The 26,361-nt window shown below is 41.1% G+C and overlaps 1 protein-coding gene and 1 long non-coding RNA gene across 3 annotated transcripts in view; one reads left to right on the forward strand and one right to left on the reverse strand.

Annotated features, from left to right (window-relative positions):
• Window positions 1-345: 345 nt before the first annotated feature.
• LOC103098813 (uncharacterized) overlaps window positions 346-26,361 on the reverse strand; it is a 97,960-nt gene continuing 71,944 nt past the window's right edge. The window contains exon 4 of one of the 2 annotated variants that reach the window (XR_008913724.1): window positions 346-1,407. This is a non-coding gene — a long non-coding RNA (uncharacterized LOC103098813). Of the gene's footprint in view, window positions 1,408-8,896; window positions 9,027-26,361 lie in introns of those variants that run through there. The other variant, XR_008913725.1, reaches the window with a different exon arrangement.
• Window positions 722-25,059, forward strand: CLEC19A (C-type lectin domain containing 19A). The gene is made up of 5 exons (XM_056806580.1): window positions 722-812; window positions 8,738-8,903; window positions 17,796-17,889; window positions 19,795-19,927; window positions 23,841-25,059. Exons 1-5 carry the CDS (start codon window positions 722-724, stop codon window positions 23,918-23,920), a joined length of 564 nt encoding a protein of 187 aa, XP_056662558.1. The 3' UTR covers window positions 23,921-25,059.

The following is a 26,361-nucleotide window of genomic DNA, read 5'->3' on the forward strand; positions in this document are numbered from 1 at the left end:
TAGGACCTGTTATTATAAATGGGGAAACTGAGCCTCAGAGCCCTGCCTATGATTACACAACTAGTAAGTTCCTGGGACAGGATTTGGATCTTAGTCTATCTAACCTCAAGTCCAGTATTCTCTCCATTAAACCTACACTGCTTATATAGAGTGTCCCAAAAAATTTAGTGCCATTTTAAGCTTTAGTCCCTTGAGTAGCTTAAAAGTGCACTAAATGTTTTGGGACACCTTGTAGATATTAAATATTATTATTATTGTTGTTAATAATATTAATAATAATTTATGTAGCACTTTAAGACTTGCAAAGTGCTTTACAAATAAGATTTCATTTTCTACACAAATATATGTGCATATATATTTTTTATATTTATATATAGCGATGCTTCCAACTCCAGAGAAAAAAAGATGGGAGCCACTGGCTGGTAAACCAAGGTGACTCACTGTTCAAGTTGATACAGCCGGGGCAGATACACACTCACACACAGCACCATTTGTTCCCCATCTCTCCCTCTCCCTTCCCCTCCCCCAGCCTCCCCAACTTGTCTCTCTGACAGGTTGCAGTTTCAAAGAAGGGAGGGGAGGGAGGGAGGCTGGGAAAGGGGCTGCTGTCCGGGCAGCGGGTTCAGTCTGAGGTCCGAGCAGGGGTCCTTTAAGAAGGGTCTGCTACTAAACTGGCCTCTCTTCCAATCTGGCAACATTCCTTTCTCCAGGGTCAGGGAAGATGGTGAGGTGGGAGCTGTGGGCCACCGCCGCGTCCTTGCTTTTCCTCTCTATCCGAGCGTTTCCACAGACAGACATTAAAATCAGCCCAGGTGAGTGTGGACAGGGACAGCCGGGGTCAGTCTCCGCTCTTCCTTTCAGGGCATGTGGCGAAGGTCAGATGGATGAAAATTAGACTAAGCTGAGCTCTGGCTTCAGAGAGCGTTCCGCTTCTCTCTCGGTGGCTCTTCCTGCTGGAGTCGGGTCCTGTGGCAGCCCCCTTTCATAGGGATTATTCTGGCCACAGGTCAGCCCGGTCCTGGAGCCCCGTGACTTGTTCCAGATGCTAGCGGCCCAGGTGTAAACTGAATGAATGACGGAGCCATCTAAACCCAGGTGGTGTCGGGAGGGTGCCTCTTTTGAGTTTGTAGGGTGATGGCAGGGTGGGAAGATTTCGAGGACCGAAGGGGCATTACCAGATGTTCCCGGGTATGGAGGGTTGCCGGGCTTCCGGAGGAGTTTTCGAGCAAGCTGATGCTCCGTGGCAGGTTTATTTAACTCACACTTCACAGTTTGGAGTAGCAAGACATTTCAAATGAAAAGATAAGTGGGTAAGTGGAAAGAATACTAGACTTGGCATCTGGAAAGATGACTTCCAAACTTGCCTCTGATGACTATGGCCAAGTCAGTCAGCATCATTGCCCTCATCTGCAAAATGAGGATGATAAGACTTGTATTAGCTACCTTATTGGGATTGTTGTAGAAAAAGAAAGTACTTCGCACACCTTAAGACTCTACATAGAGGGGACAGCTAGGTGGTTCAATGGATTGAGAGTCAGACCTGGAAATTGGAAGTCCTGGGTTCAAATGTGACACTTCCCAGCTGTGTGACTCCCATTGCCTAGCCCTTACAATTCTTCTGCCCTAGAACCAATACATAGTACTGATTCTAAGGTGGAAAGTAAGGATTAATATATATATATATATATATATATGTATGTATGTATGTATGTATATATACACACATATATATAGGTATGACTTTTTTCCCTTTAAAGTAAAATATTTGTAAGTATACAAATTCTAAAATAAACAGGGTTAAGTAGTTATGTGCCCAGGGTCAGTCACATAACTAGAAAGTGTCTAAGGCTAGATTTGAACTCAGGAAGATGAGTCTTCCTGACTCCAAGTCCAGTATTCTATCCACTGCACCCCCTACTTGCCCAGAAATATTTTGATTCATATTAGCTGTGTGACCCTGGATATTCCATTGAACTTCTCAGTGTCCTTAAATCTCAGATTATAAATTTCTGCATTGATAGTTTCCTTGTTAGCAATTCACTCCACAGATAAAATTATAGCATCTGTTTACTGGACTTACCATCCATTCTTCTGAAAAGGATTTATGGCAGATATTATTAAAATCAAACAAAAAATTATGCCTCATCAAATTCATGGCTTCCATCACTTTATGCCTGGTATGATATCCGTTGTATCACCTAGTTGGCTTAGGTAGGCAGACAAGTTTAAAATAAGAGTACATCTGCTCTGAAGACCAGCCTGGCTAAGTTCCAAGAAATTTATCACTGGGTTAACTATAAGATGATGAATTCTTCAACCACAGCTACTCTTGGAAACCATCTAATTCCTCGAAGGGCAATCTCTCTTAGTGTAAAGCAATATAACCTATAGTCAGAAAGACCTGAGTTAAAACCTGGCTTCAGATACTTTACTAGCTGTTGGACCCCGGGCAAGTCAGTTACTCTGTTTGCCTCAGTTTCTTCATCTGTCAAATAAGCTGAAAAAGCAAAGGGCAAACCACTTCAGTATCTTTGCTAAGGAAACCCCAAATGGGTCATGAAAAGTTGGACACAACTGAAATGACTAAACAAAATCCATTACAATGCACAGTGTCTAGTACATATCTAATACATGTTTGGTTGTTGAATGAATGAGAGTTTGGAGAATTTGTTGTAAGAACTAAGGAGAACAAGAAAGAACATAAGTTTGACAGTAGTCCAGATCTGCCCAGTCTCAGAAAGCCTAGAAGATTCCTGTCTATACAGATTCCCTAGAGTAAAAAATTCAGCAAAGAGGAAGGCTGCTGTTCAGGGACTTGTTTAAAACTGAATTTCATCACTCTCTTATCCCAGTGTCTTTGAGGAATCTCCAGGACTGCAGAGACAGATGGAGCCACCAAATATCCTTTATCTCTGGGGGAAGACTGACCCTGGTTTTCTCTTCTTATCTACAGCTAGGAGCAGAAAGTAGTACTTAGAATGCCCAAAGTTTAAGTATTTATGCCCTTTGAGATGAAGGCAGTCAAGTGATTCTGTAGATAAAGCATTGGGCCCAGAAGACCTGAGTTTAAAATCTGTCTCACGCCCTTATTAGCTATGTGATTTTAGGAAAGTTACTTGACTTCTGTTTACTTTAGTTTCCTCAGCTGTAAAATGAGGATAATAATAGCACCTACCTTAAAAGATTGTGAGAAAGATCAAATGAGATACTATTTGTAAAACACTTAGCACAGTGCCTGGCACAGAATAATCACTTTAAAAATCCTTGTTTCCCTCCCTTCTTCCTTCCTTCCATTCTCTTTTTTTCTTTTCCTTCATTCTTTAATTTCTTCCTTCCCTCCATTCTTCCCTTCCCACTTTCCTTCCTTCTTTCCTTTTTTCCTTCCTTTCCTCCCTTCCTTCCTTCCCCCCTCCCTCCCTTCCTTCCTTCCTTCCTTCCTTCCTTCCTTCCTTCCTTCCTCCCTTCCTTCCTCCCTTCCTCCCTTCCTTCCTTCCTTCCTTCCTTCCTTCCTTCCTTCCTTCCTTCCTTCCTTCCTTCCTTCCTTCCTTTCTCCCTCCCTTCCTTCCTTTCTCCCTCCCTTCCTTCCTTTCTCCCTTCCTCCCTTCCTCCCTCCCTCCATTCCTTCCTTCCTCCCTCCCTCCATTCCTTCCTTCCTCCCTCCCTTCCTCCCTCCCTCCCTCCCTCCCTTCCTTCCTTCCTTCCTTTCTTCCTTCCTTCCTTCCTTCCTTCCTTCCTTCCTTCCTTCCTCCCTCCCTTCCTTCCTTTCTCCCTTCCTTCCTTCCTTTCTCCCTCCCTCCCTCCCTTCCTTCCTCCCTTCCTTCCTCCCTCCCTCCCTCCCTTCCTTCCTTCCTCCCTTCTTTCCTTCCTTCCTCCCTTCCTCTTCCCCTCCCTTCCTCCCTCCCTCCTTTCCTTGCTTCCTTCCTTGCTTCCTTCCTTCCTTCCTTCCTCCCTCCCTTCCTTCCTTTCTCCCTTCCTTCCTTCCTTTCTCCCTTCCTTCCTTTCTCCCTCCCTCCCTCCCTTCCTTCCTCCCTTCCTTCCTCCCTCCCTCCCTCCCTTCCTTCCTTCCTCCCTTCTTTCCTTCCTTCCTCCCTTCCTCTTCCCCTCCCTTCCTCCCTCCCTCCTTTCCTTCCTTCCTTCCTTCCTTCCTTCCTTCCCTCCTCCCTCCATTCTTCCCTTCCCACTTTCCTTTCTTCCTTCCTCTCTCCTTCCCTCCCTCCCTCCCTCCCTCCCTTCCTTTCTTTCTTCTTTCCCTGGGAAGTATATGGGATGGGAATAGGAACTGGACCTGTGGTTTAAATGATATAGAGAACTCCAGAGTGAAGAAACTCCTTTTACAAATACGAGTCAACATCTCTGTAATTTCTGCTTTTAAGAGTTATCTATACTCCTGAGAGTCTGTGACATGGCCAGTGGCAGGAAGCCAGTATGTGTCAGGGGTCAGACCAGAATCCAAGTCAAGGCTGACTTTCTGTCCACCATCCGTGTATAAGAAAATAAGGGAACAGGGTAGTATTGAGGGGAATTCCAGTCTGCCTAGAGGCCACCAGCCTGCCCATCCCCCTGCCTAGGGGACAAAGAGACTCTCCCATTCAGTGCTTCTGAGTGACCAGGGTCTTAGGACTCAGCTCTAACGTCTCTCCTGATCAGGCTGGAGAAAGGAGTCCCAGCAGGGCAGGGACAGCTATTAAAATTGAACCTGCTCCTGCTGCCACCTTCTTTTCCCTTTTCCCCCTGTGACTGCTCTCAGTGGGATGCAGCAGCTCAAAGTTCCCAAGGCAGTATTTGGCCTTCTATTGCAAGCAGCCAGACCGAGTGGGGAAGCTGACATTCTTTCCTTAAAAACAAAACCAGACTAAACAACAGGACTGTCACCTTTCTTTCTTCTCCCCACCCTGAATGACCACCTCACTCCCCATCCCAACAGAAGAAGCCCAAAGCTTCCCAAACATTGAATTCAAAGGCAACAGGGGAAATCTGTGGGTGACTCCATGCAGGACATCTGGCTATAGGCCAGAGTTTGGCTCCCCTTTTATAAACAGGAAAACCAGCCATCACTGAATGACAAATTTGCATCAAAGTATTGCTACATGATTTTCAAAGGGCTCATTTGATTCTCCCAATGATTTGGATTCAAGAGAAGGCAACTCCACTTGCAGCCAGCAATCTCTCTTAAACCCCTGCCCAGAAAAAAGATTCCATCCAGCCACTGCTACTGAGACCTAGGCGCCGATTTGAATTCAGCCTCTACCCAGAGCCTGCCAACAAGTTCAATATGGTTTTGTTTAGTCGTTTTTTAGTCGTGTCCCACTTTTTTTCACCCCATTTAGGGTTTTCTTGGCAAAGGTACTGGGGTGGTTTGCCATTTCCTCCTCCAGTTCATTTTACAGATGGGGAAACTGAGACAAAGGTTAAGTGGCATATGATAAAATATGTACAACCTAAAATAAAAGAGAGACAATAAACTGGCCCTAGGTCATTGAAAACCCGTATCTTCTGACTCCCCAAATGTTAAGAATTAGAAGAGATTTTAGAGATTTAGTTTAGCCCAAGTTCATTGATATTTCTACTTATGGCCCTCAAAACATGTCATGGGAAAGAGGAATAGGAATATTTTTCTTCTGATACTGGAATCAGAAAAATAGATGAAGATTTCTATTTTCTATAAAATATGCTCTGCTTTCCTTAAGTTTGTTCCCAAAGAGGAAGGGATTCTTGGAGTAAAACAAGAAAGCCCATGGGAGGGCTTTGATTATAATCAACCTCCCCCTTCTGCTCCCAAATAAACAACCCTGGACTCTGTCCTTGAGTCCTTTGACTTTTTTTATTTATTTTGAGTGAACAGAAGAGCCCAGGCACTCTAACCACTTTTAGTCATTTCCATACTATGCTGAGTGGTTGCACCATCCTTTCTTGTCTTCTCCAACTGAGATCTAATGTTTGAGGGCAAGAATTATCTTTTTGTTGTTTTGGGAAGGCAGCTCGATGGTGAAGTAGATTGTGCCAGACCTGAAGGCAAGAAGACTCATTTTCCTGAGTTCGAATAGGACCTCAGATACTAGCTGTGTGACCCTGGGCAAGTCGCTTAATCCAGTTTGCCTCAGAGTCCTCATCCATAAAATGGGTTGGAGAAAAAAATGGCAAACCATTCTAGTATCATTACCAAGAAAACCTCATATGGTGTCATGAAGAGTTGGACATGCCTGAAATGATTGAACAACAATCCATCCATCCATCCATCCATCCATCCATCCATCTACCTACCTATCTATCTATCTATCTATCTATCTATCTATCTATCTATCTATCTGTCTGTCTGTCTGCTGTCTGTCTTTTATCTGTCTATCTACCTGTTTGTCTAGCTATGTCTATCCAACCATTTTTCATCTATCCATATATGTATCTGTCTATATCTATCTATCCATCCATTCTTCTACCTGTCTATCTGTCTGTCTTTCCATCCATCCATCTATCTATCCATATATACATACATATATTTATGCATATGTATTTTGTTAGTGTTTGCCTTGTTTTTACTTTGATATTGTTTCTGAATGTAGGAGTTCTCTGTATAAAGGTGTTGAAAGGACAGCATCAGTTCTCCCTCCTTTCCCCTCTTCCTTTCTCATCTTGTCCCTTTCCCCTGCCCAAGAAAGCAGGATATTCCTTACTTTACTAACCACTTGTAACAGGAGAAGATTATTTGTCTCCATATGTGTGTGCTCATTCCAGCAGTTTTTCTGTTTCAGTGATTCCTTTTGTTCTATAGAATCTCTCCTCCCAGAAGCCATAGCAAAGGTGTGATCCCTCATGCCATCATATTGAAATGATTTTTAAAAAATAAAATAAATGTATATTAAAAATAGTTAGGTAGCTCCCAATCTGAGAATCAATAACAAATTCCAGCCTCCACACATTTATAAAATTACTTCTATGTGCAAAGTGCCATGCTAGACCAAACATGGATAGGATACAGACTGTAGCCTCAAGGAACTTACATTTTAATAAGGTTAAGATACACCCAAATCACTATAAAATACCGGGAGAAGGAGGTGATTTGAAAGAAGGCCAAAGTTCTGTGATCATCCATGGTGAGAAGGAATTCTTTTCATCTTGAGAAATAGGATAGCTCCAGGCCCAAGGAAGCAATGGCACATGAATCAGGTTGTGAAAGAAGTAAGGAACTTTGACAGGTGGAGACAGGGGCTTCAGAGGCTCCACTTAAGAATGGGGATGGCATGAACAAAGGCATGGAGGTGGGAAAGGACAGAACAAGAACTGGGGTCTGAGAGTAGTCCTGTTTGGCAGAAACATAAATGATGTGAAGAGTAAGTGATGGAAAATTAGGCTGGAAGGGTAGTTTGGAGTAAAAACTGTGGTGGTCCTTGCATATCAGGATCAGGAATTTACACCTCATTTAGTAGGCAATGGGGAATGCCTGGAATTTGGGGGTAGAAGAAAGATATGATCAGAGATTATGGAATCTCTTTCATAGTGAACCTCATGGGGTTGGCTATAGATGAAAAGGATGCACTGGGCAGAAATCAGTCTAGGATCTGGTACTAAAAATATCAGAAAGATAAAGAGAAGGATAAATAATTGCCAAATTGGAACTAATTTATCATTGCTAGGGGCTCAAGTAGCTCTTTTGCAACTCTGCACTCTCTCAATTAAAGAGCCTTGACTACTCTGGATGAGGAAAAATGAATAATTGAGTGCTGACCTGTTACAGCCCTACTTTTCTGGCATATTTAACCATAGAATATCACAGGCATCCCTTGTTCCATGAAGCAAATCAAATGAATGAAAAGAAGTTAGGAAAGGCACCCAAAGAAAGTAACATGGGAGGTCACATCCCTGCTGTCTTGTTTTCTGCATTTCATATTGAATAGTTCTCCTGCACTCCTGAAGGACTTATGGGAAAGAGTGCTAACCACATTGAGAGAAAGAACTGTGGGAACAGAAATGCAAAAGAAAATTTTTTTTAATTTATTAAAGTAAAACCCAGTAGAGTTACTCATTGGCTATAGGAGGGGGGTGGGAGGAGGGGAGGGAAAGAACATGAATCATGTAACCATGGAAAAATATTCTAAATTAATTCATTAAATAAAAAATTTCAAATAAAAATAAATAAATTCAATAAATTAAATGTTGGCAGAAAAAAAAATTTTTATTAAAAAAAGAAAGAAAAGTTCTCCTGGCTCCAAGAAGTTAGGACAGTCCTTACTCTCCACAAAAACAGGACAATTCCTTCTCAGAAGTCCTTCTCTCATTGAAGGATCTCTTTAGGGATGTAGGGGAAAGAGCGTTGGTTGGTCTCAGTTCCTCAGGTTCAAGTATATTAACTTTGTGGCAGGAGGCAGCTGGGTGGTTTGATGGATAGAATTCTACGTCCAGAGTCAGGATGACCTGAGATCAAATGTACCCTGGGAAACTTAATAGCTGTGTGACCTTGGACAAGTCACTTAACCTCAGCATGCCTCAGTTTCCTTTTGTGTAAAATGAATATAATAAAGCACCTACCTTCCAGAGTTGTTAAAAGGATCAAAACAGATACTTGTAAAGTGCTTAGCACAACACTTGGCATATAGTAGGCACTATAAGTATTACCTATTATTATATAAACATATGATATACATAATAGCTTCAGCAACATCTACTTTCTTTCATTTTTCCATTGCAAAGGAAAATAAATAGTTCTAACATTTCCAAATATCTTCTGATTTTCTTTTTCTTCAAGCCATGCCAGAGATGATTCAGCCCTATCCATGCCCCCTGTTCTGGATGGAGTATGAAGGTTACTGCTACAGATTTTTCCCTCTTAATAAGACATGGGCTGAGGCTGACCTTTACTGTGCAGAGTTCTCCATCGGAACAAAGTCGGCCAAATTGGCTTCCATTCACAGGTAAGCTTATCAGGAACTGGTGCCACCTCTCACGCCCATAGCATTCTCCTTTTCTACTTTGGAAGGAGTTGGGTGATAGTCTGGAGAGGATGGGTAGGGGATGCATTTTCCAGGTGAGTTTCTCTTTTGAAAGGGAAAATAGATCATAACCAGTGCAATTCAATAATAAATTCATTCTTGCCATCATAAGACAAATATTCAGATCCTCTAGATATGTCAGCCTGGTAAAGTCCTTTAAGCTTTCTTCTTTTTTTTTAAACCCTTGCCTCCCATCTTAGAATCAATACTGTGTATTGGTTCCAAGGCAGAAGAGTGGTAAGGGCTAGGCAATAGGGGTCAAGTGACTTGCCCAGGGTCACACAGCTAGGAAGTGTCTGAGGTCAAATTTGAACCCAGGACCTCCCATCTCTGGGCCTGACTCTCAATCCACTGACTCACCCAGCTATCCCCCCTCTAAGCTTTCTAAGCTTGTTTCCTTATCTGTAAAATGGGGATAATAATAGCTTCTACTTCCTATAGACATTTACTTGTTGTGAGGATCAAATGAGATAACAGGGGCAGCTGGGTGGCTCTATGGAGAGAGCCAGAACTGGAGATGGGAGGACTTGGGTTCAAATATGGCCTCAGATACTTCTGACCTGGGTGACCCTGGACAAGTCATTTAACTATCATTTGCTTAGCCCTTACTGCTCTTCTGCCTTGGGACCCATATTAAGTATTGACTCTAAGACAAAAGGCAAGGGCTTTAAAAAACCAGATGACATTTATAAGGTGTTTTGTAAACCTGAAAGCACTATAGTAGGATATTGATTTATGAGACCAATATGGCCCTCCACATGGGTTGAAAATCACCCATAATAGAGAACCTCGTTATTTAGTGAGCATTTTTATAAGAACAAAGCTATCATAATTTTAAAAAATAAGACAAATAAACACTTGAATAATGTAGATTAAACAGCATTGGGTCCATGTGAAAGAAAAAGAAGCATTGCTTTGACTGGACACAACTGTTGTGAGGACTCCATTAGGCACAAAACAATGCAATGGCTCCCATGAACACTTCTTAGAGTAAGAATGAGCATGACTGGATGAACTGCTGGGAGACCAGAGGGCAGCTTGGAAAATGGCGTGGACTTAGTGTATAATTGCAATTTTTTATTTTACATATTATTTTGCCTTTATTTTTTTCCATTACCAGTTACATCTACCTGAATTCACATGTGCTGAGTGCCTGTAAAACAAGATCTTACTGTCTAAGTAACAATAATAATCCTTATTAAGAGCATGCTTAACAAAGCACTGACTGAAGCTTCCTTTCAACAATGGATATTTTTCTTGTAAAGGTATCATTGTAATAGATATAAAAGTATCTTCTTTTGAGAGATAATTCAGAAGATTTCAAGGATCTTCATTAAAGAAGAAGGAGGTCTTGGGATATGCCAACAGAGAGAGCTGCAGAGGGTTAATTAATATATTGGGATTAAAAAAATCCATCAATACTGTGTATTGGTTCTAAGGCGGAAGAGCAGTAAGTAAGTAACTCCCACTAGGCAGTGGGGGTTAAGTGACTTGCCTAGAGTCACACAGCTAGGAAGTATCTGAGACCAGATTTGAACCCAAGCTAGACCTGTCTTTCAATCAATCCACTGAGCCACCCAGCCACCTAATTTCCTATTCCCAATCGCCCCCCTCCCTCATGTCTGGATTAAAGAAGTCTTGATAAGGATAGAAAAGGGAGCTCAAAGCCTCACTAGATGGTGAGCTCATCAAAGGCAGGGATTGTATTTCTACCATTTAATATAGTATGTAGTGGGTGCTTAATAAATGCTTATTAACTGTTATCACAACTTATCAATTTGACTGTTCTGGATTTAAAATCAACTTCATAACTGAAGATATAAATGAACAAATCCCAAACACAGTTTCTTGCCTTTGGAACATGAATACAATCAAAATATTTGATTGCTGTCCTTCAAGAAAGGATGGGACTACAGTGGAATTATTTGTCAACTATTCTAACCTGGGACAGCCAGGTGGCACAGTGCATAGATAGAGGACTGGACCCGGAATAAGGAAGACTCTTCCTAAATTCAAATTAAGCCTCAGAAACTTGTGTCAACTACAATTTCCAACTCAATGGATTGGAGTCTGAGTGAGAGAGAGACAACAGGAACAAGAGGGTGAAGCACAAGCTCTTTATTTTTCTCAACAAAATGGCAGCACTTCCTTCCTAAGATAGAAGCCCATCAGCTGCAGAGGCTTGCTAGTGTTTATTATTCAAAATCACAAAGCTCAGGGGAAGGAGTTTAACAATCAGTTCCTGGAATAGAGCTTAGGGGCTTCTCCAGAGCTGGTAGAAATGGTTGTTTACCATTATGGTTGCTTTATCTGGCAAGTCTCTGAGGTTGCTCCTGGCGTAGATAAAGATTAGCTTTATGTGGAAGTTTCTAAGGCAGCTGCCTGGTTCTGTTGGCAGTTGCCACTTAATTACTATCACAAAACAGTGCTGTGTCAAGGTTCCATAGGATCAGAAACTCCTGGAAAAAACAGTTCAAGCAAGTCCAAATGGTTGGTGTAGTCATTATTCATTTCATTTTCACACTTACTAGCTGTGTGACTCTTGAGCAAGACACAACCCTCTTTGCCTCAGTTTCCTCATCTATTAAATGAGCTGGAGAAGAAAATAGCAAACCACTCCAGTATCTTTGCCAAGAAAACCCCAAATGAAGAATCATGTATGTCTGAAAACGAATAAACAACCACCACCACCAGACTTGGGAAAGTGTTAACAATGCAAACTAAACTTAAAAGTACATATGTGGAGTCAGCTGGGTTGCCCAGTGGATAGAGATCCAGGCCTACAGGCAGGAGATCTTGGGTTCAAATTTGGCCTCAGACATTTTCTAGATGTGTGACCCTGGGCAAGTCACTTAACCCTCATTGCTTAGCCCTTACTACTCTTTTGCTTTAGAATCAATACATAGAGTTAACTCCAAGAGATTTTTTAAAAAGTGTACATGCATGAAAGCACTGATAAAACCTATATTGGACTATTCATTGCCTTGAGAAGTTGAGGAAGAGGGAAGATTCTGAATTGCAAAATGTCAGAAAACAATTGTCAAAAATTGTTTCTACATATAAATGAAAAAAATTAAATTAAAAAAAGGAAATGGGAATACATCCCCCCCCCAGAAGAATCCAGTCATTAAACATTTACCAACATGCCCCTGTTTGTTCTATAAACTTTGAGTGAGTTCAGCAGGATTGTGGTTAAAGGTTCAGAGAATGAAGCCATTCTGGATGAGAAGCTTGGTGACTAGAGGATAATTAATAATAATACTAATGGTGATAAGACGTTGATAACTGGAATTTATAAATCACATTGAGGTTTGTAAAATGCTTTATAGCCATTTTCTCATTTGAATGACATCCCTACCTAAAGGACATCTAAGTAGATTATTTAACATATAACATATAAATTTGGTAATGTAGGATTGCAGATGGAGAGAGAGTGTCTAGGGCAGTGATGGTGAACCTTTTAGAGACCAAGTGCCCAAACTGCAACCCTCACACTGCATGTGAGTCCCCCCTTCCCCCACCTTACCCCAGACAGAGGAAAGGAAGTGCTCCCATTGGGCCATTGGGCAGAGGGATGGATGATGTGAGAAATGTCCTCAAGCATGCATAGAGAGGTGGAAGGGAGCAGCTCCCTCCAGGATGCATGCCATAGGTATGCCAACATGGGTCTAGGACTATACACATATATACATACATAATGTATATTATACATTTTCTATATATGTACATACATCATTCTCCTACTCCTGCCTGTTGAGAGGTGGGCTTCTTAGCCTTTACAGGACAAATCATCAACTACCAGGAGATTGGGTCCTAATAGAGAATCTTAAGCATTCTGATCATGTGGCTCTCTCAATGGATCTCTCTCCGGTCACTGTTGCTCGCTCTCTCTATCTATATATCTCTATCTCTATCTATACACACATACATATATATATATATATATACACATATATATTTACATACACAATTTATATAGATATAGATATATGTATCATCTGGTAGTCTTTTGCATAAAGATGATAAGGGAGTTGATGAGATCATTGAAAGAATATACCTGTATATAGAAAGGATCAAATTAGAATCTGGCAAGCAAAAAGATATTCAGTTGAAATCAATGAGTATTTATTTATTTAGCTCTCCATGTATTTACTGATTCATTCATTAATAAGCAAATAAATGAATGAATTTTTGTTTGTATTTATGTTTGTTTATTTTAAGAAGTATTTATTTGTGCCTAGCATTTTTCTGGGTGTTGCAGAGTGGGCAGAAAAAATGTCCAGTAAAGTCACATTCCCCTCCCTCAAGGAGCTTACTGTCTAGTTGGGGAGATAAATAAAACAATTAATGGGCAACACAAAACAGAAATGGGGTAATGAAATGCTAGGTATATGACAAGTGGTTTGGGAGATCTGAAAGAGGAAGTAATCTGTGTGTGCTAGATTGATCAGAGAAGGCAAGAAAGTGGAATGGAGACTTCAACTGTGTCTTTAGAGATGTGAAATGTGGACCATTAAACATCGCTCTTTCAGTATGTCAAAGTGGCTGATACCAGGCAGCCCTTATTTCTGCCCTTGCATGGGTTGTCTGGAAGGCATGTGAAGAGATGCACTATATCTTTCATCTGTACCTGGGAGTGTGGATTGGTTTTTCTTCCACTCTGATTGATCAGTTCTTTATCCCCACCTATTTAGTCATTCCTAATATTATGTCCGGGGTGGTGTGCCTCATTGATTCACCTCTCACATGAGCATTAATTTATAATGCATTTAATCAGACTGAATAAAAGGTAATCAAATCAGAAGTATCACACATATAATACCAACCATATAGTATATTAGACCTTTGGGCCCAGGCCATACCAAATGCCACAGATCCATTTTGGGTTGAAGTCCCAGTTTCTAGACCTGAAAGTTATTTATTTTGCCAAGCCCTGAGTTACAGGATTGTAGGGCTCACTTTGTATCTCTTTGTAGCTATCAGAACTTCTAGTAAAACCAAAGATGAACTAAAACGCTAGAGAAACTTAGGGTACTTATCCTGTTTGCATCTACATGGAGGACCAGGATGCAGAATACTGCAGGATGCCCTAGCAGTAGTCAGACCACACTACCTATCTCAAGTTGGTCTTCTTTTGTTGTTGTTCAATACTTTTGAGTTGTGTCTTCATGACCCCATTTGGGGTTTTCTTGGCAAAGCCACTGGAGTAGTTTGCCATTTCCTTCTGAAGCTCATTTTACAAGTGACTTGCCCAGGGCCATACAATCAGTAAGTGTCTCATCCTGGATTTGAACTCAGAAAGATGAGTCTTCCTGATTCTAGGCTGAGTGCCACCTCGCTGCCCCACCTCTTCTTCTTCTAGCTCTGTCCATTTATTCCCAAACAAGTACTGTTGGATTTCCTCACAGAAGGAGATTCTCTTAATTGCTGGAGCAGTTCCGTCAATGGCAGATGGCATAAGGGGGTGGTGTGAGCTATTTTTCCTTCTCTAATTCCCTTGAAAAGCCTGAGCACTGGGAATGTCCCTTGCACAGGTGTGTCCCACCTGGGTTGGTGCAACAGTTGTAGTATAGCCACACACATATGCACAACACCCCCCACCATAGAGCAATTGCTTTTGTTAGATTAATTAGATTTCCTAAAAGGGGTTGTACTAATGCTTTAATGGATCTTCTACTCTCATTAATAGCGGCACTCCTGACCAAATTTTTTTATTTGTCAAGCCTGTGAATTCTTTGCCCATATCTTTCTCCAGATCCCCTATAGAAGATTAAAAACATTTTTATTAAGAGAATTTATTGCCAAATATATCAGCCCTTTTCTTCTCCCCATAGAAGGCATCATCCAGCTAACAGATTTGAATAAATAGATTATTCCACTTCTCAGGTCATTCTTTGGAGGTGAACATTCACAAGTCATTCTTCAAATGTTAAATCTGTAGCTGTATATAATGTTCTCTAGGTTCTACTCATTTCACTCTTTATTATCTCCTATAGTTTTTTCCAAGTTAAAAAAAATAATCTTATGGTGTACATATTCTGATTATTGAAAAACTGGTATAATACTTGCTTTTTCTATCTGTTACCCTTTCCTCTTATATATTAGTAGCCTACCTCTTTTTTTCTGGTTATACAGACAAGATGCTGCCACCTCCTTTGTGGTTTCCATTAGCCCTTTCTTGGGGTTTTCTCCAACTTGGAGTTGTCCTAGGGCATGAAACTACCACCCAGCTTCCAAATTCCAGCTTCCATTGAACCTTTCCAGGCTCTTCTCCAGCACTAAATCCAGGTAGCAGGGAACCTTCTCCGAGGTTGATTGGAGGACCTTAGACAAAGCCTTTACCCCTCCCCAGACCTCCCGGTATTCTTCAGATGAGAATTCCCATCCCTGCCCCCCATGGCAGCCTCTTGACTACACATTCTACTGTTCTTAGCTGTTGAGAAGTAGACTCCTCAGTCTTATAAGACATATCATCAATCACTAGGAGGTTGGATGCTGAGGGAAGTTTTCAAGCAGTCTGATAACTCAATAGAGCTCTCTCCAATGGCTGTAGCTCTGTATGAACTCCATTTCCCATTCCTTATTGCCTATTCCTTTATTCCTATCCACCTCATCCAAGTCTCTTCTAAAGTCTCAATCCAGATCTACCTGACTCTTCTCCTGTGCCCCAGGGAATTTCTGTTCCATAATTTACAATTTTATTTAAAATTCCACAACTGAAAATTAACTTTCTTCGCATTTCAAACCTTTTCTTCTCTTGCTCCTTCCATCTTCTGGCATTCACTGAGACCTGGCTCCCTCCAGGTAATACTTTCTTTAATAGCCTTTTTCAGTATTGGATACACTTTCTCTCATGTCCTCTGAGTCACTGATCAATAGTGAATGAGTTAGAATATTTCTTGCTTCTTCTTGCCAATTCTAGACTCTCCTTCACCACCATCATCAACCAATGTCTCCTCTTCTGAGATTCATGCTCTGCAAATTTATCATCCAATCCAGATCCTGATGACCATTATTTATTGGTGCCTAGGATATAGTCTTTTCTTCCTCAGTGAATTCAGTGCCTGGATTACATAGTCTTTCCACTGCAACTCCTAGTGCCATGCTAGGAGACTTTATATATTTATATTATATAGGTGTAAATAAAATATACATATATATGTGTGTAGGTGCTCTCTCTCTCTCTATGCATATATATATATATACACACACATATATGTGCTAGTCAAATACCTTAACTTCCCAGTTCCTCAGTCTACCCAATTACTATGACATACTCCTCCATTCCATCTCAATCACATAAGAAATGGTCATAAACTCAGTCTCATTATTACACACATGTTCCAACTCGACTTCAAATACCTTTATTTTATTGTAATATTTGATCATTCCATGTTTCCCTATGCCTTATAATCCAACCCATTTTTTATCCTCACTATGACTTACATTCTCTTCAACCCCTGGTTCTTTCCTAGACCATCACTTCTGCATTGGTTACATTCTCCTCTCCTCCCTATATAGATCTCTCAATGAATCAAAACTCTATACTATTCTCGAAAAGAATTCCATTCCTACCTTGCTAAACTCTGGGAGGTAGGTGCTATTATCATGTTCATTTTACAGTTGAGGAAACTGAGGAAGATAGAGGTTAAATCACATGCCCAACATCACAGCTAATAAATCTGAGCCAAATTTGAGCTCAGATCTGTCCTGATTGTGGGCCCAGTACTCTACCCATTGTAGCACCTAACTTATAACCTTTACTTCTAACAAAGTCTGCTCTACCAAGCCTCCCCGCCACCATCTTTGTATCTTAACTTCCTTTTTCAGTCCAAGTATAAGATTGTACATGTATTCCTACTGATGAATTGGGATAAATGGATACAGATTTCTCTGTTGTGAATGGGTCTCATTCCTGTCACAAAGAATTCCCCAGCTGCCTCTAATCTTGGAGGAGTGGAGTGGCTCTCATCATTTACAGCTTGGGGCACTGAGAGCTTCCTAAGATGAAGGTCCCAACACATTCTGTGCCTTCCTTCCCCAAAATGCCCACTTAAACATTCTCAGACTATAAGTCACAGAGAATGACAATCAGTATCTAGAGATCAATTGCCCCTTTATATTATCAGCACGAGGAAAATTCTGAAGTGAAACTAAAACACCATCCCCCTGCCACATCCTATTCATTTATCTAAAAGCATGTTGGTCCTTTGGACTAACACTTTATCCTTATGGCTAAGTAGACACTCCATCTCACCAACAGAATCAGATCTGTGAGATTTCCATCATAGCCCTGCAAAAGGTTCAATGAGCATGATCTTTGACAATGCCAGGTTTTCAAGTGAGAGATAGAAGGAAAAGGAAAAATGCCTAATTATTTTTGTGAGAGGAAGAAGGAAGGATGCTGTCTCACCCATGGGCACCATTAATAATCACTATAACAATAATATGAATAATTGGCAAATTTATAGTGTTTCAAAGGTTACAAATTCCTTGGAAATTCTGGCTTCCTTTAAGACTTAAGTCAAGGATCACCTCTTCCTAAAGTTCTTTCCCCACCCCCACCCCCTACTTCTAATGCCTTCCCTTCTATGGCTACATTCCATCTACTCTGGATTTATCCTATATGTATTCATTTCTGTATAGATTGCTCTTCTTTTTAGAATGTAAGCTCCTTGAGGACAGGACTTGTTTTTACTTTTTCTTTGAGTCCTTTAGCAGAGTGCCTGGCTCATAGTAAGCACTAAATAAAAGTTTATCGATGGATCAATCAACTGAAAAACATTAGTATAATTCTGTTATCCTTTCCTTCAGCTGGGAGGAGAATGTTTTTGTTCATGATCTTGTAAACAGCTGTGTGCCTGGGATACCAACAGACATCTGGATGGGACTTCATGACCGGAGACAGGTGAGAAGGGTGGCATTCATTAAAAACCTGATCTCTCTCTATAGATAGATAGATAGATAGATAGATAGATAGATGTGATATATATATATATATATATGTTATGTGAATGAATGAATGGATGGATGGAAATTTGTTGGTTTTTTTTTTAAGAAAAATCTTAATCTTGAATTTACTAATGGAACCCTAGTCCCAAAGCCCATTGGTATGGGACCCTTTCCTCATTGGTAGAGATCAATGCCCTGTGGCTTCATGAGGCTGCTCTACTAAATCCACTTTTACCCCTCATGCAGACATAGGTCATTGAGGAAAGACCTTTTCCATCAAGGAGGAGAGAGTCCCCTACCAATAGGCTTTGACTGGGGTTGCACTATGATGAAGTGCATAGACTTTAAACCTTTCTCTAACCATACAAATGTAAAACCTTAGGGTTGGAAGCATCCTTAGGGATTCTCAGAGATGTTTAAAAGAGATCTTTAGAGATCACTTAGTCCAACCTCTACCCGAAACTTGAAATTCTTGTATAGTATCCCTGACAAGTTCCCATCCACTTTCTGCTTAAAGACTTTCAGTGACAAGGAATTCATGACTTCCCAAGGTAACCTATTCCATTTTCAGACTACTCTAACTGTATGAAATTGTCTTTCTTACACTCAATTCAAATGGATCTCATCATATCCCATTACTATAATGATATTTAATGATATAGATATATATAAATAACATATGATATTACTATAATGATATAATAGCTAACATTTATATAGAATTTAAGGTTTTCAAAGGACTTTACAAATATCTCATTAAATCCTTAAAACAACCCTGGAGCATGGGGAGGGGCAGCTGGGTGACTCAGTGGACTGATAGGCAGTCCTAGAGATGGGAGGTCCTGGGTTCAAATCTGGCCTCAGATACTTCCTAACTGTGTAACCCTGGGCAAATTGCTTGACCCCCATTGCCTAGCCCTTATCACTCCAAGACAGAAGGTAAGGGTTTTTTAAAAATTAAAAATTAAAAAAAAAACCCTGGAGGAGTAGATGCTGTTATTATCCTCATTACTGATGAGGAAACTGAGGCAACCATAAAGTAACTTAGCAAAGGTCATACATCTGGCAAGTACTAGAATCAGGATTTGCATTCAGATCTTCCTTATTTCAGGTCCAGAACTCTCTCCATTATACCATCTAGCTGTCTAATTGTGTGTTTCCATCAAAGGTACAGACGGAAACCCTTTGGAGTCACCAAAGTGCTGAGTATCTTCCTCAATTTCTCTTGACAACCTCAGGATATCAGCAGAGTGCATGGACTGTCCATTGGTTATTCCACTTTCTCTACGTGACCAGTCCATATTATTTTGTGATCATAGCTTTCTCCAATGTAGCTTTTTTTTTTTTTTGGTCCTTCTCTGTAGTCCTAATTGGTTTTTATCTTCTTAATAGTGGACTGAAATTGGCTTCATTTTAACTCTTGATACTTTTTGAAGTCAACCAGGTTAAATTTGATAACCCCTCATTTACAATTCCATATTCTAAGTATGTCTCCTGCCTTGTTTAATCATCACCTCTGCATGCTAAAATGTATGTACATGACAGCTAGATGGCTTAGTGGATAGAGCCAGGCTTGGATACAGGAGGTCCTAGGTTCAAATCTGAATTTAGAGACTTCTTAGCTGTGTGACCCTGGGCAAGTCATTTAAACCCAATTGCCTAGCCCTTACCACTCTTCTGCCTTGGAACCAATACTTAATATTGATTCTAAGATAGATGGTAAGGGTTTAAAATTTTTTAAAGTATAAAGTATGCAGAGATGTGAATAATGTTCAGATCTGTGCCATGAGCCATAAATAAATAGTTGTTCTTCTTGCTTTCCATTTTTTTCCTCTTGCCTCTAAATGGGGGTCTACAACAGGAAGGTCAGTTTGAATGGACAGATGGTACATCTTATGACTATAACTACTGGGATGGAAATCAGCCAGATGATGGCATCCACTCTGCCCTTGAGGAAGAGGACTGTGTACAGATCTGGTACCGTCATAACAGTGGTAGGTACTCACCCTAAGACACTAGGTCACTTCAGATGATGAATAGGGTTATAATTGGGTGAGAGAAGGGGATTAGCTGCCCTAGATTTAGCACTGACTGGGGATGAAGCATTGAAGTGGCATTAGAAGACTCAGCACTAGATTAATGGAATTGGAGGGAATAGTCACTTCCTCTTCCAAACAAAACTAAACAACACTTCCTGAGGAAGAACTAGGAAAGGGCCTATGGGTAGATGCCAACATAATTATATCAGAATTTTTACTCATCAAGATCTGAAATATATTATTACCCTAATGAAACCAAGAGAGTTGAGCTGTGAGACCAGAAAGGTAGTAATTGCTGCCACTAACCCTGAGGGCCATACTAGCTTTCCCAAATTAGGACAGCCTTCAGGCAGCAGATAAAAGTGGGAAAAGGCTCAGTATCGGGGTTATTGTTAATAACGATGGTCCCTATGGTTGCAGGGCTGTTTGCCTTGGAAGGAGTAAGAGAGAGTAAGCTGAGTGAGAGATTGTGGTTTCTGGCCATACTTTAGATTGGTGTTGGCAAACCTATGGCAAGAGTGCCAAAGGGGGCTGCTCCCTTTCCCCTCTTCATAAGAACTTGAGGACATTTCTCCCATTACTCATCCCTCTTCCCAGTAGCCCAATGGGAGCACTTCTTCCCTCCCCTGTCTGGAGTAAGGTGGGGAGCTCATATAAGGCATGAGGGTTGCATTTTGGGCAATCAGTCTCCAAAAGGTTCGCCATCACTGCCCTAGATGAATGTCCCTGTATGTTGTCCATGAGTTGAGTGCTAGTCTGGGTTGTGAGTAAGCTCCCTGAAGTCTTCAGAGCAGGGAACATTGAAGTGTTTGGCAGAGAGGAATGCATGCCAGAAAAATGGTTGGCAAAAGCTGCATTTCTTTCCCTATTCTCTCAGGTGTGCCTATATCCAAGTTCAGATGACCCTTCCAGTCAGAGTTCTTAGGACCCTGACAGTCCATCAACACCATTTTCATCCTCCTATGACATAAGAGACTGGTAGACAGCCTTTGCTCTGAGATATTCATAATCAAATCCTTCCTTTGGCTGTAGATGCCCTCTCTGGGGTTGAAAACACTCATTATATACATACTAGTGAGGAGAAATACACTGAGACAATGACGCTCTCCCACTCACTCCTTATGGGCAGATTTTCACATAATGACCTCAGAGACCAGAGGAAATTTATCACCAACAGGGACAAAGTAAGTGTGGAGAAACAATTAGAGGAAGAGTTGGCTCTTTAGAATCAAAGAAAGGTTGGCAGTTCTGACCAAATATGAGTCAACAACGTAGAAAACCTACATCATCATCATCATCATCATCGCTAAAATGGAAAGAAGACAAGATGCCAGTGAAAGAGTTTTGAGATAGACTGCAAGTGGAAGTAGGAGAGGGGGAAAGAAACTAGAAAGGAGAATTCAAGGGAGAGCAATTTAGGTCTTGTTCCAGAGAAATTAAAATCTCTGAGCACTAAGAATCTTCAAAAGTTCAAGAAAATATGGAATTCTCTTCTGGACATACACTATGCAAATAAAATGTTGTCTCAGTAAATCAGCATTCGATACAGGCATGCCCCAACAGCTTGCTCATTTATTTCCATTGGGTCAAATTTCTTGCAGACAGTTTTACAGCCATTAGCAGTATCAGCTTTCCCTAATTAATCATCCAGCGTTTACTAATCATCTTCTAGGGCAGGGAGTCTTAACCAATTTTTGGGTTGTGGATCCCTTTGGAAGCCTAGTGAAGCCTATGGACTCCTTCTCAGAAGAATGTCTGTTGCCTATATTTACAACTGATGAAAATGCTAAGATTTCCCTTAGAGAGGAATGAAAATAAAGATGCCATTTTTTCCCTCATCCAAGTTCACAGACCTCTGAAATCTATCTGTGGATGTGGGCCTTCAATTAAGAACTCATGAACTAAAGTCTATGGAAAATTAAAGCATAATAATATATAGTCCCCCTCAAGGACTTTATACCCTAGCTGAAGACTAAAGAGATGGATATACACATAAAGAACTAAAGAATGAAGGGTGGGTGTTTCAATGGATGGAGATCCAGGCCTAGAGACGGGAGGTCCTGCATCCAAATCTAGCCTCAGACACTTCCCATCTGTGTGACCCTGGGCAAGTCACTTACACCCCATTGCCTAGTCCTTACCACTCTCCTGCCTTGGAAGCAATACACAGTATTGATTCTAAGACAGAAAGTAAGGGTTAAAAACAAAAACAAATTAAAGACTGAGCCAAAAAATAGCAAAAATTTTAAAAACTAAGAGATGCAGCAGAGATTATAAGAGCAAATTGGAATTTGGACAAAAGAATGTTTTGTGGAAGTGGGGTTTTGGAATGGAAGGTCAGGGGAGAATTTGTAGAGAAGGTAAGACTTTAGCTACATGATGAATGATGGATAGGGTTTGGTTTGGGACACATAGGAAAGAAACAACACTGTTGTTTGTAGTAAGTAGTTGGGGTTTGTGGGAGAGAGGCGCAAGACTGCACTGACCCCCTAAAAACATTGATACAGCGATGTTAAGTGACTTGAATAAGGCCACATAGCATTGATTTGGGAATGCATGAAAGTCATCTCACCTACCAATGAATGGAAAATTTATCTGTTCCCAAAGAATTGGGATAGGTTGAGAATCTTTGCCGAGTCATAGATGGGCAAAGCAAAGTGATATAAAGGAAAGAGCACAGGATTGGGCTAGTTCCAATTCAGATACTAAACTGACTCTTGACTTTGGTCAAGTCATTTAATTTCTTGATGCTCTGATCTTTAACCCATGCATTCCAACCCTACAACAGTGTTGTTGTATGAATCAAACAAGAGAGATATAATAGAACTTTGGAAAGCCATAAAAGCATTATGCATATACAAGATATTAAAATATGCTCCCTTCTCTGTGGCAAAAAAGTGAGTGAGAGAGAGAGGGAGAGAGAAAGGGAGGGAGAGAGGGAGGGAGGAAGGAAGAAAGGAAGGAAGGAAGGAAGGAAGGAAGGAAGGAAGGAAGGAAGGAAGGAAGGAAGGAAGGAAGGAAGGAAGGAAGGAAGGAAGGAAGGAAGGAAGGAAGGAAGGAAAAAAGGAAGGAAGGAAGGAAGGAAAAAAGGAAGGAAGGAAGGAAGGAAAAAAGGAAGGAAGGAAGGAAGGAAGGAAGGAAGGAAGGAAGGAAGGAAGGAAGGAAGGAAGGAAGGAAGGAAGGAAGGAAGGAAGGAAGGAAGGAAGGAAGGAAAAAAGGAAGGAAGGAAGGAAGGAAGGAAGGAAGGAAGGAAGGAAGGAAAAAAGGAAAAAAGGAAGGAAGGAAGGAAGGAAGGAAGGAAGGAAGGAAGGAAGGAAGGAAGGAAGGAAGGAAGGAAGGAAGGAAGGAAGGAAGGAAGGAAGGAAGGAAGGAAGGAAGGAAGGAAGGAAGGGTTAGGGAACAAAAGAGAGAGAGAGAGAGAGAATGAGAGAGAAAGAGAGAGAGAGAGAGAGAGAGAGAGAGAGAGAGAGAGAGAGAGAGAGAGAGAGAGATTATGTTCCAGGCACTGTGTTAAGTATTCACACAGTCTTTGTCCTTGGGAGGCTTACATTCTAATGGAGGAAAGAGGAAAAATCCAGAGACCCAGGAGTGTTGGCAAGAAATAATTTGTACCTGGGCACTTCCTAAAATGGAGGTTCTGAACCAGAACTCATGAATGGAAGAAGGGAGCTGAGCACAAAGGCAGAGGCATTTCCAGGGTGAAAAGGCAACTGTGGAGAACATGGGGAACCAAGAGGGGAACCACAAGAGAAAGATGTGTATGTAGATATTTGACCTAAGTCAATTCTTATCTCACTTTGGTTGGGAGAGCTTTAATTCCAAAGGGCAAACTTTAACCCAGTTCTCTTGTTCTTTCCCTTTTCTACAGCACTAAGATCGTGGAATGATAATTCCTGCAGCCAGAAATTCCCATTTGTGTGCAAGATCCCATCAAGGACAATTAATTAACTAATCCTTCCCTTCAAAAATGATCTCAGACTCTAGTCCCTCCTTGCAGCAGAGTCTGGTGAAAAATTGATGCTCCATCCAAGTTAGATCACAATGAAAGGCAATACCCCGGGGGGGGGGGGGAACCCACCAACAAAAACAAACCTCAGCCTCAAGCAAATAGCACGCTTGCACTCACATACACACAATCCTGGCCCAGGAGTCTAGTTTCTTACCTCCATGATCAACTAGATGTGGGACTCTGGGCAAGTCACTTTCTTTCTATGGGTTTCAGTTTCTTCCTTTGCAAAATGCATGGGTTGGACCAGATAAGGTAGAAGGGACCTTCCAGCTCTGAAATTTTCTGATTTGCTCTCTTTCTTTGTTCATCAACAAATTACTTCAAATCTCTCTTCTCCCAAGCCATTGGTGGCTCCTGGTGACAAATGCTGAATAGAAAGCTCAGCCACGGTTCAAGAGTGGGGAAGGAATTGGGAAGGGAGAACCTTAGCTAAAAACAACTCCATGTCTCCATCTGGAGTTTGCAAAGTTGGAAAGGGGGACTCATTAACCTTTTAGTCCAATTAAAGGAACAGCCGGAAAGGTGTAGGACTGACAGTCTGGAACACCTTCTGGCAGAGAGAGGTGTCAGGTGGTGGTGGTTTCTCAAGTGAACAAGGTTGTGTTTACTGCTGAAGTTTCAATACTCTGAGGCTTATTTGCATACGTGGTGGAGAGAACATAGCTTTGTTTCCCATGAGAACGAGAAAGCTAAATTGCAGAAGGTTGGAGAGAAAGTGTCTATTAGGAAGAGGCTGGGAATATGAGGGAGAGATTCAAAAAAAGCTGGAAACAGAACCATACCACTGGGGTTAGAAAAGATCTTGGAGCTCATTCAGCCCAAACTTCTCATTTTACAGAGGAAGAAACTGAGGCAGGGAGCTTCAAAGGAATGTTCTGAACATGACATAGCAGACCAATTCTTTTGACTTCTAGTTTAGTGTCATTCCTGAGGTACCCTTCATTTCTGAAGAGACAAATGCTGCCTGCAAATCCCTTATGGTCCTGCTGAGTGGATTCTGTGTTCTGTGAAGTCAGATATAAAGCCCACACTTGCTAAAATGATCTCCCAATCAATAAAATGAACACGCACTCTCTTGGGTCATGGGTCCATTTACTTTGTCCAGCAGGGCTCTAGGTGATTTTGTTGTCCTTCAACAAGATGGATCAACCCTGATGGAAATGCTATTAGGTAATTTGGCGAGGGCTGTGGAGCACTGAAGGAAGGAGAAGAGGGAAGTAATAGCCAGAGTAGCTACCACCTATGGTTCTATCTGAGATTACTGAGGTTGGGGTCTAAATTTCTTTTGAAATTTGTTGCTGATTTTTTCTCTACCATGAAACTGGAGTGTCCGAATCCCAGACCACATCCAAAGGCAACTGAGGTCACTGCTGCTTCTTTCTGCCACAAACACTATTATTAGTGCCAATGATTATCTCTTCCATTTGTATAATACTTTTTAGCTTGTCAAAGCTATTTCACATCCTTCCAGCCTCTCCATTTCCCCCTTCCTCATTCCCTCCTCCCTTTCTCTCCTTCCCTTCCTCTTTGTCTCTGCCTCTTTCTCTGTCTGTTTCTTTCTCTCTCCCTCCTTCTCTCCTTTCCCTGCTCAGACTCTTTCTGTCTATTGCTCTGCCTACTCCTATTCCCCTGGCTTTCCTATGTTGCCTAAACTGGAAATTTCGTAGCTTCTCATGGCTCCAATCCTAGTAGCTTGGAACTCCTGTTTTCAGCCTGAGCCTATTCACTCTCCTGATGGCTCCATGCTCTTCAGGATTTACCATATTGATGGCAGACTTAGTTTAGGAACCTGATTATTTGACCCACTGCAGCTCAGAAACTTCAGAAGTGAAGAGAACCACGAGTGGGAATTCTAGAAGCAGGCAGCCCAGGGGTGTGCAGCAAACTCTGCACATTTTTGTGCTTTAAGTTTCATCATAATTTTTGTAAGGTTGGGATAGACAGAGAAGGAATTCCCATTTTATAGTTGAACAAACGAGCATCAAAAAGTTGTGACTTCACTAAAGCCACACAACAATTTAAAGTTACAACTGGGAAGGGGGGAAAGGGAAGTTATTTCTTTAAATACCTATTATGTGAGAAATAGAAGAGTGGATCAATGGAATAAAGTAGGATTAAATGACCTCACCAATCTAGTATTTGATAAACCCAAAGATCCCAGCTTTGGGGATAAGAACTTACTATTTGGAAAAAACTGCTGGGAAAATTGGGAATGGCAAAAATTAGGGATAGACCAATATCTCAAACCCTATACCAAGATAAGGTCAATTGGGTATATGATTTAGACATAAAGTATGATATTTTAAGTAAATTAGAGGAACATATAATGGTTTACTTGTCAGATCTATGGAGAAGGAAAGAATTTATGACCAAACAAGAG

The sequence above is a fragment of the Monodelphis domestica genome, chromosome 7 (genome assembly GCF_027887165.1).
Source record: "Monodelphis domestica isolate mMonDom1 chromosome 7, mMonDom1.pri, whole genome shotgun sequence".
In the NCBI taxonomy this organism is placed as follows: Eukaryota; Metazoa; Chordata; class Mammalia; order Didelphimorphia; family Didelphidae; genus Monodelphis; species Monodelphis domestica.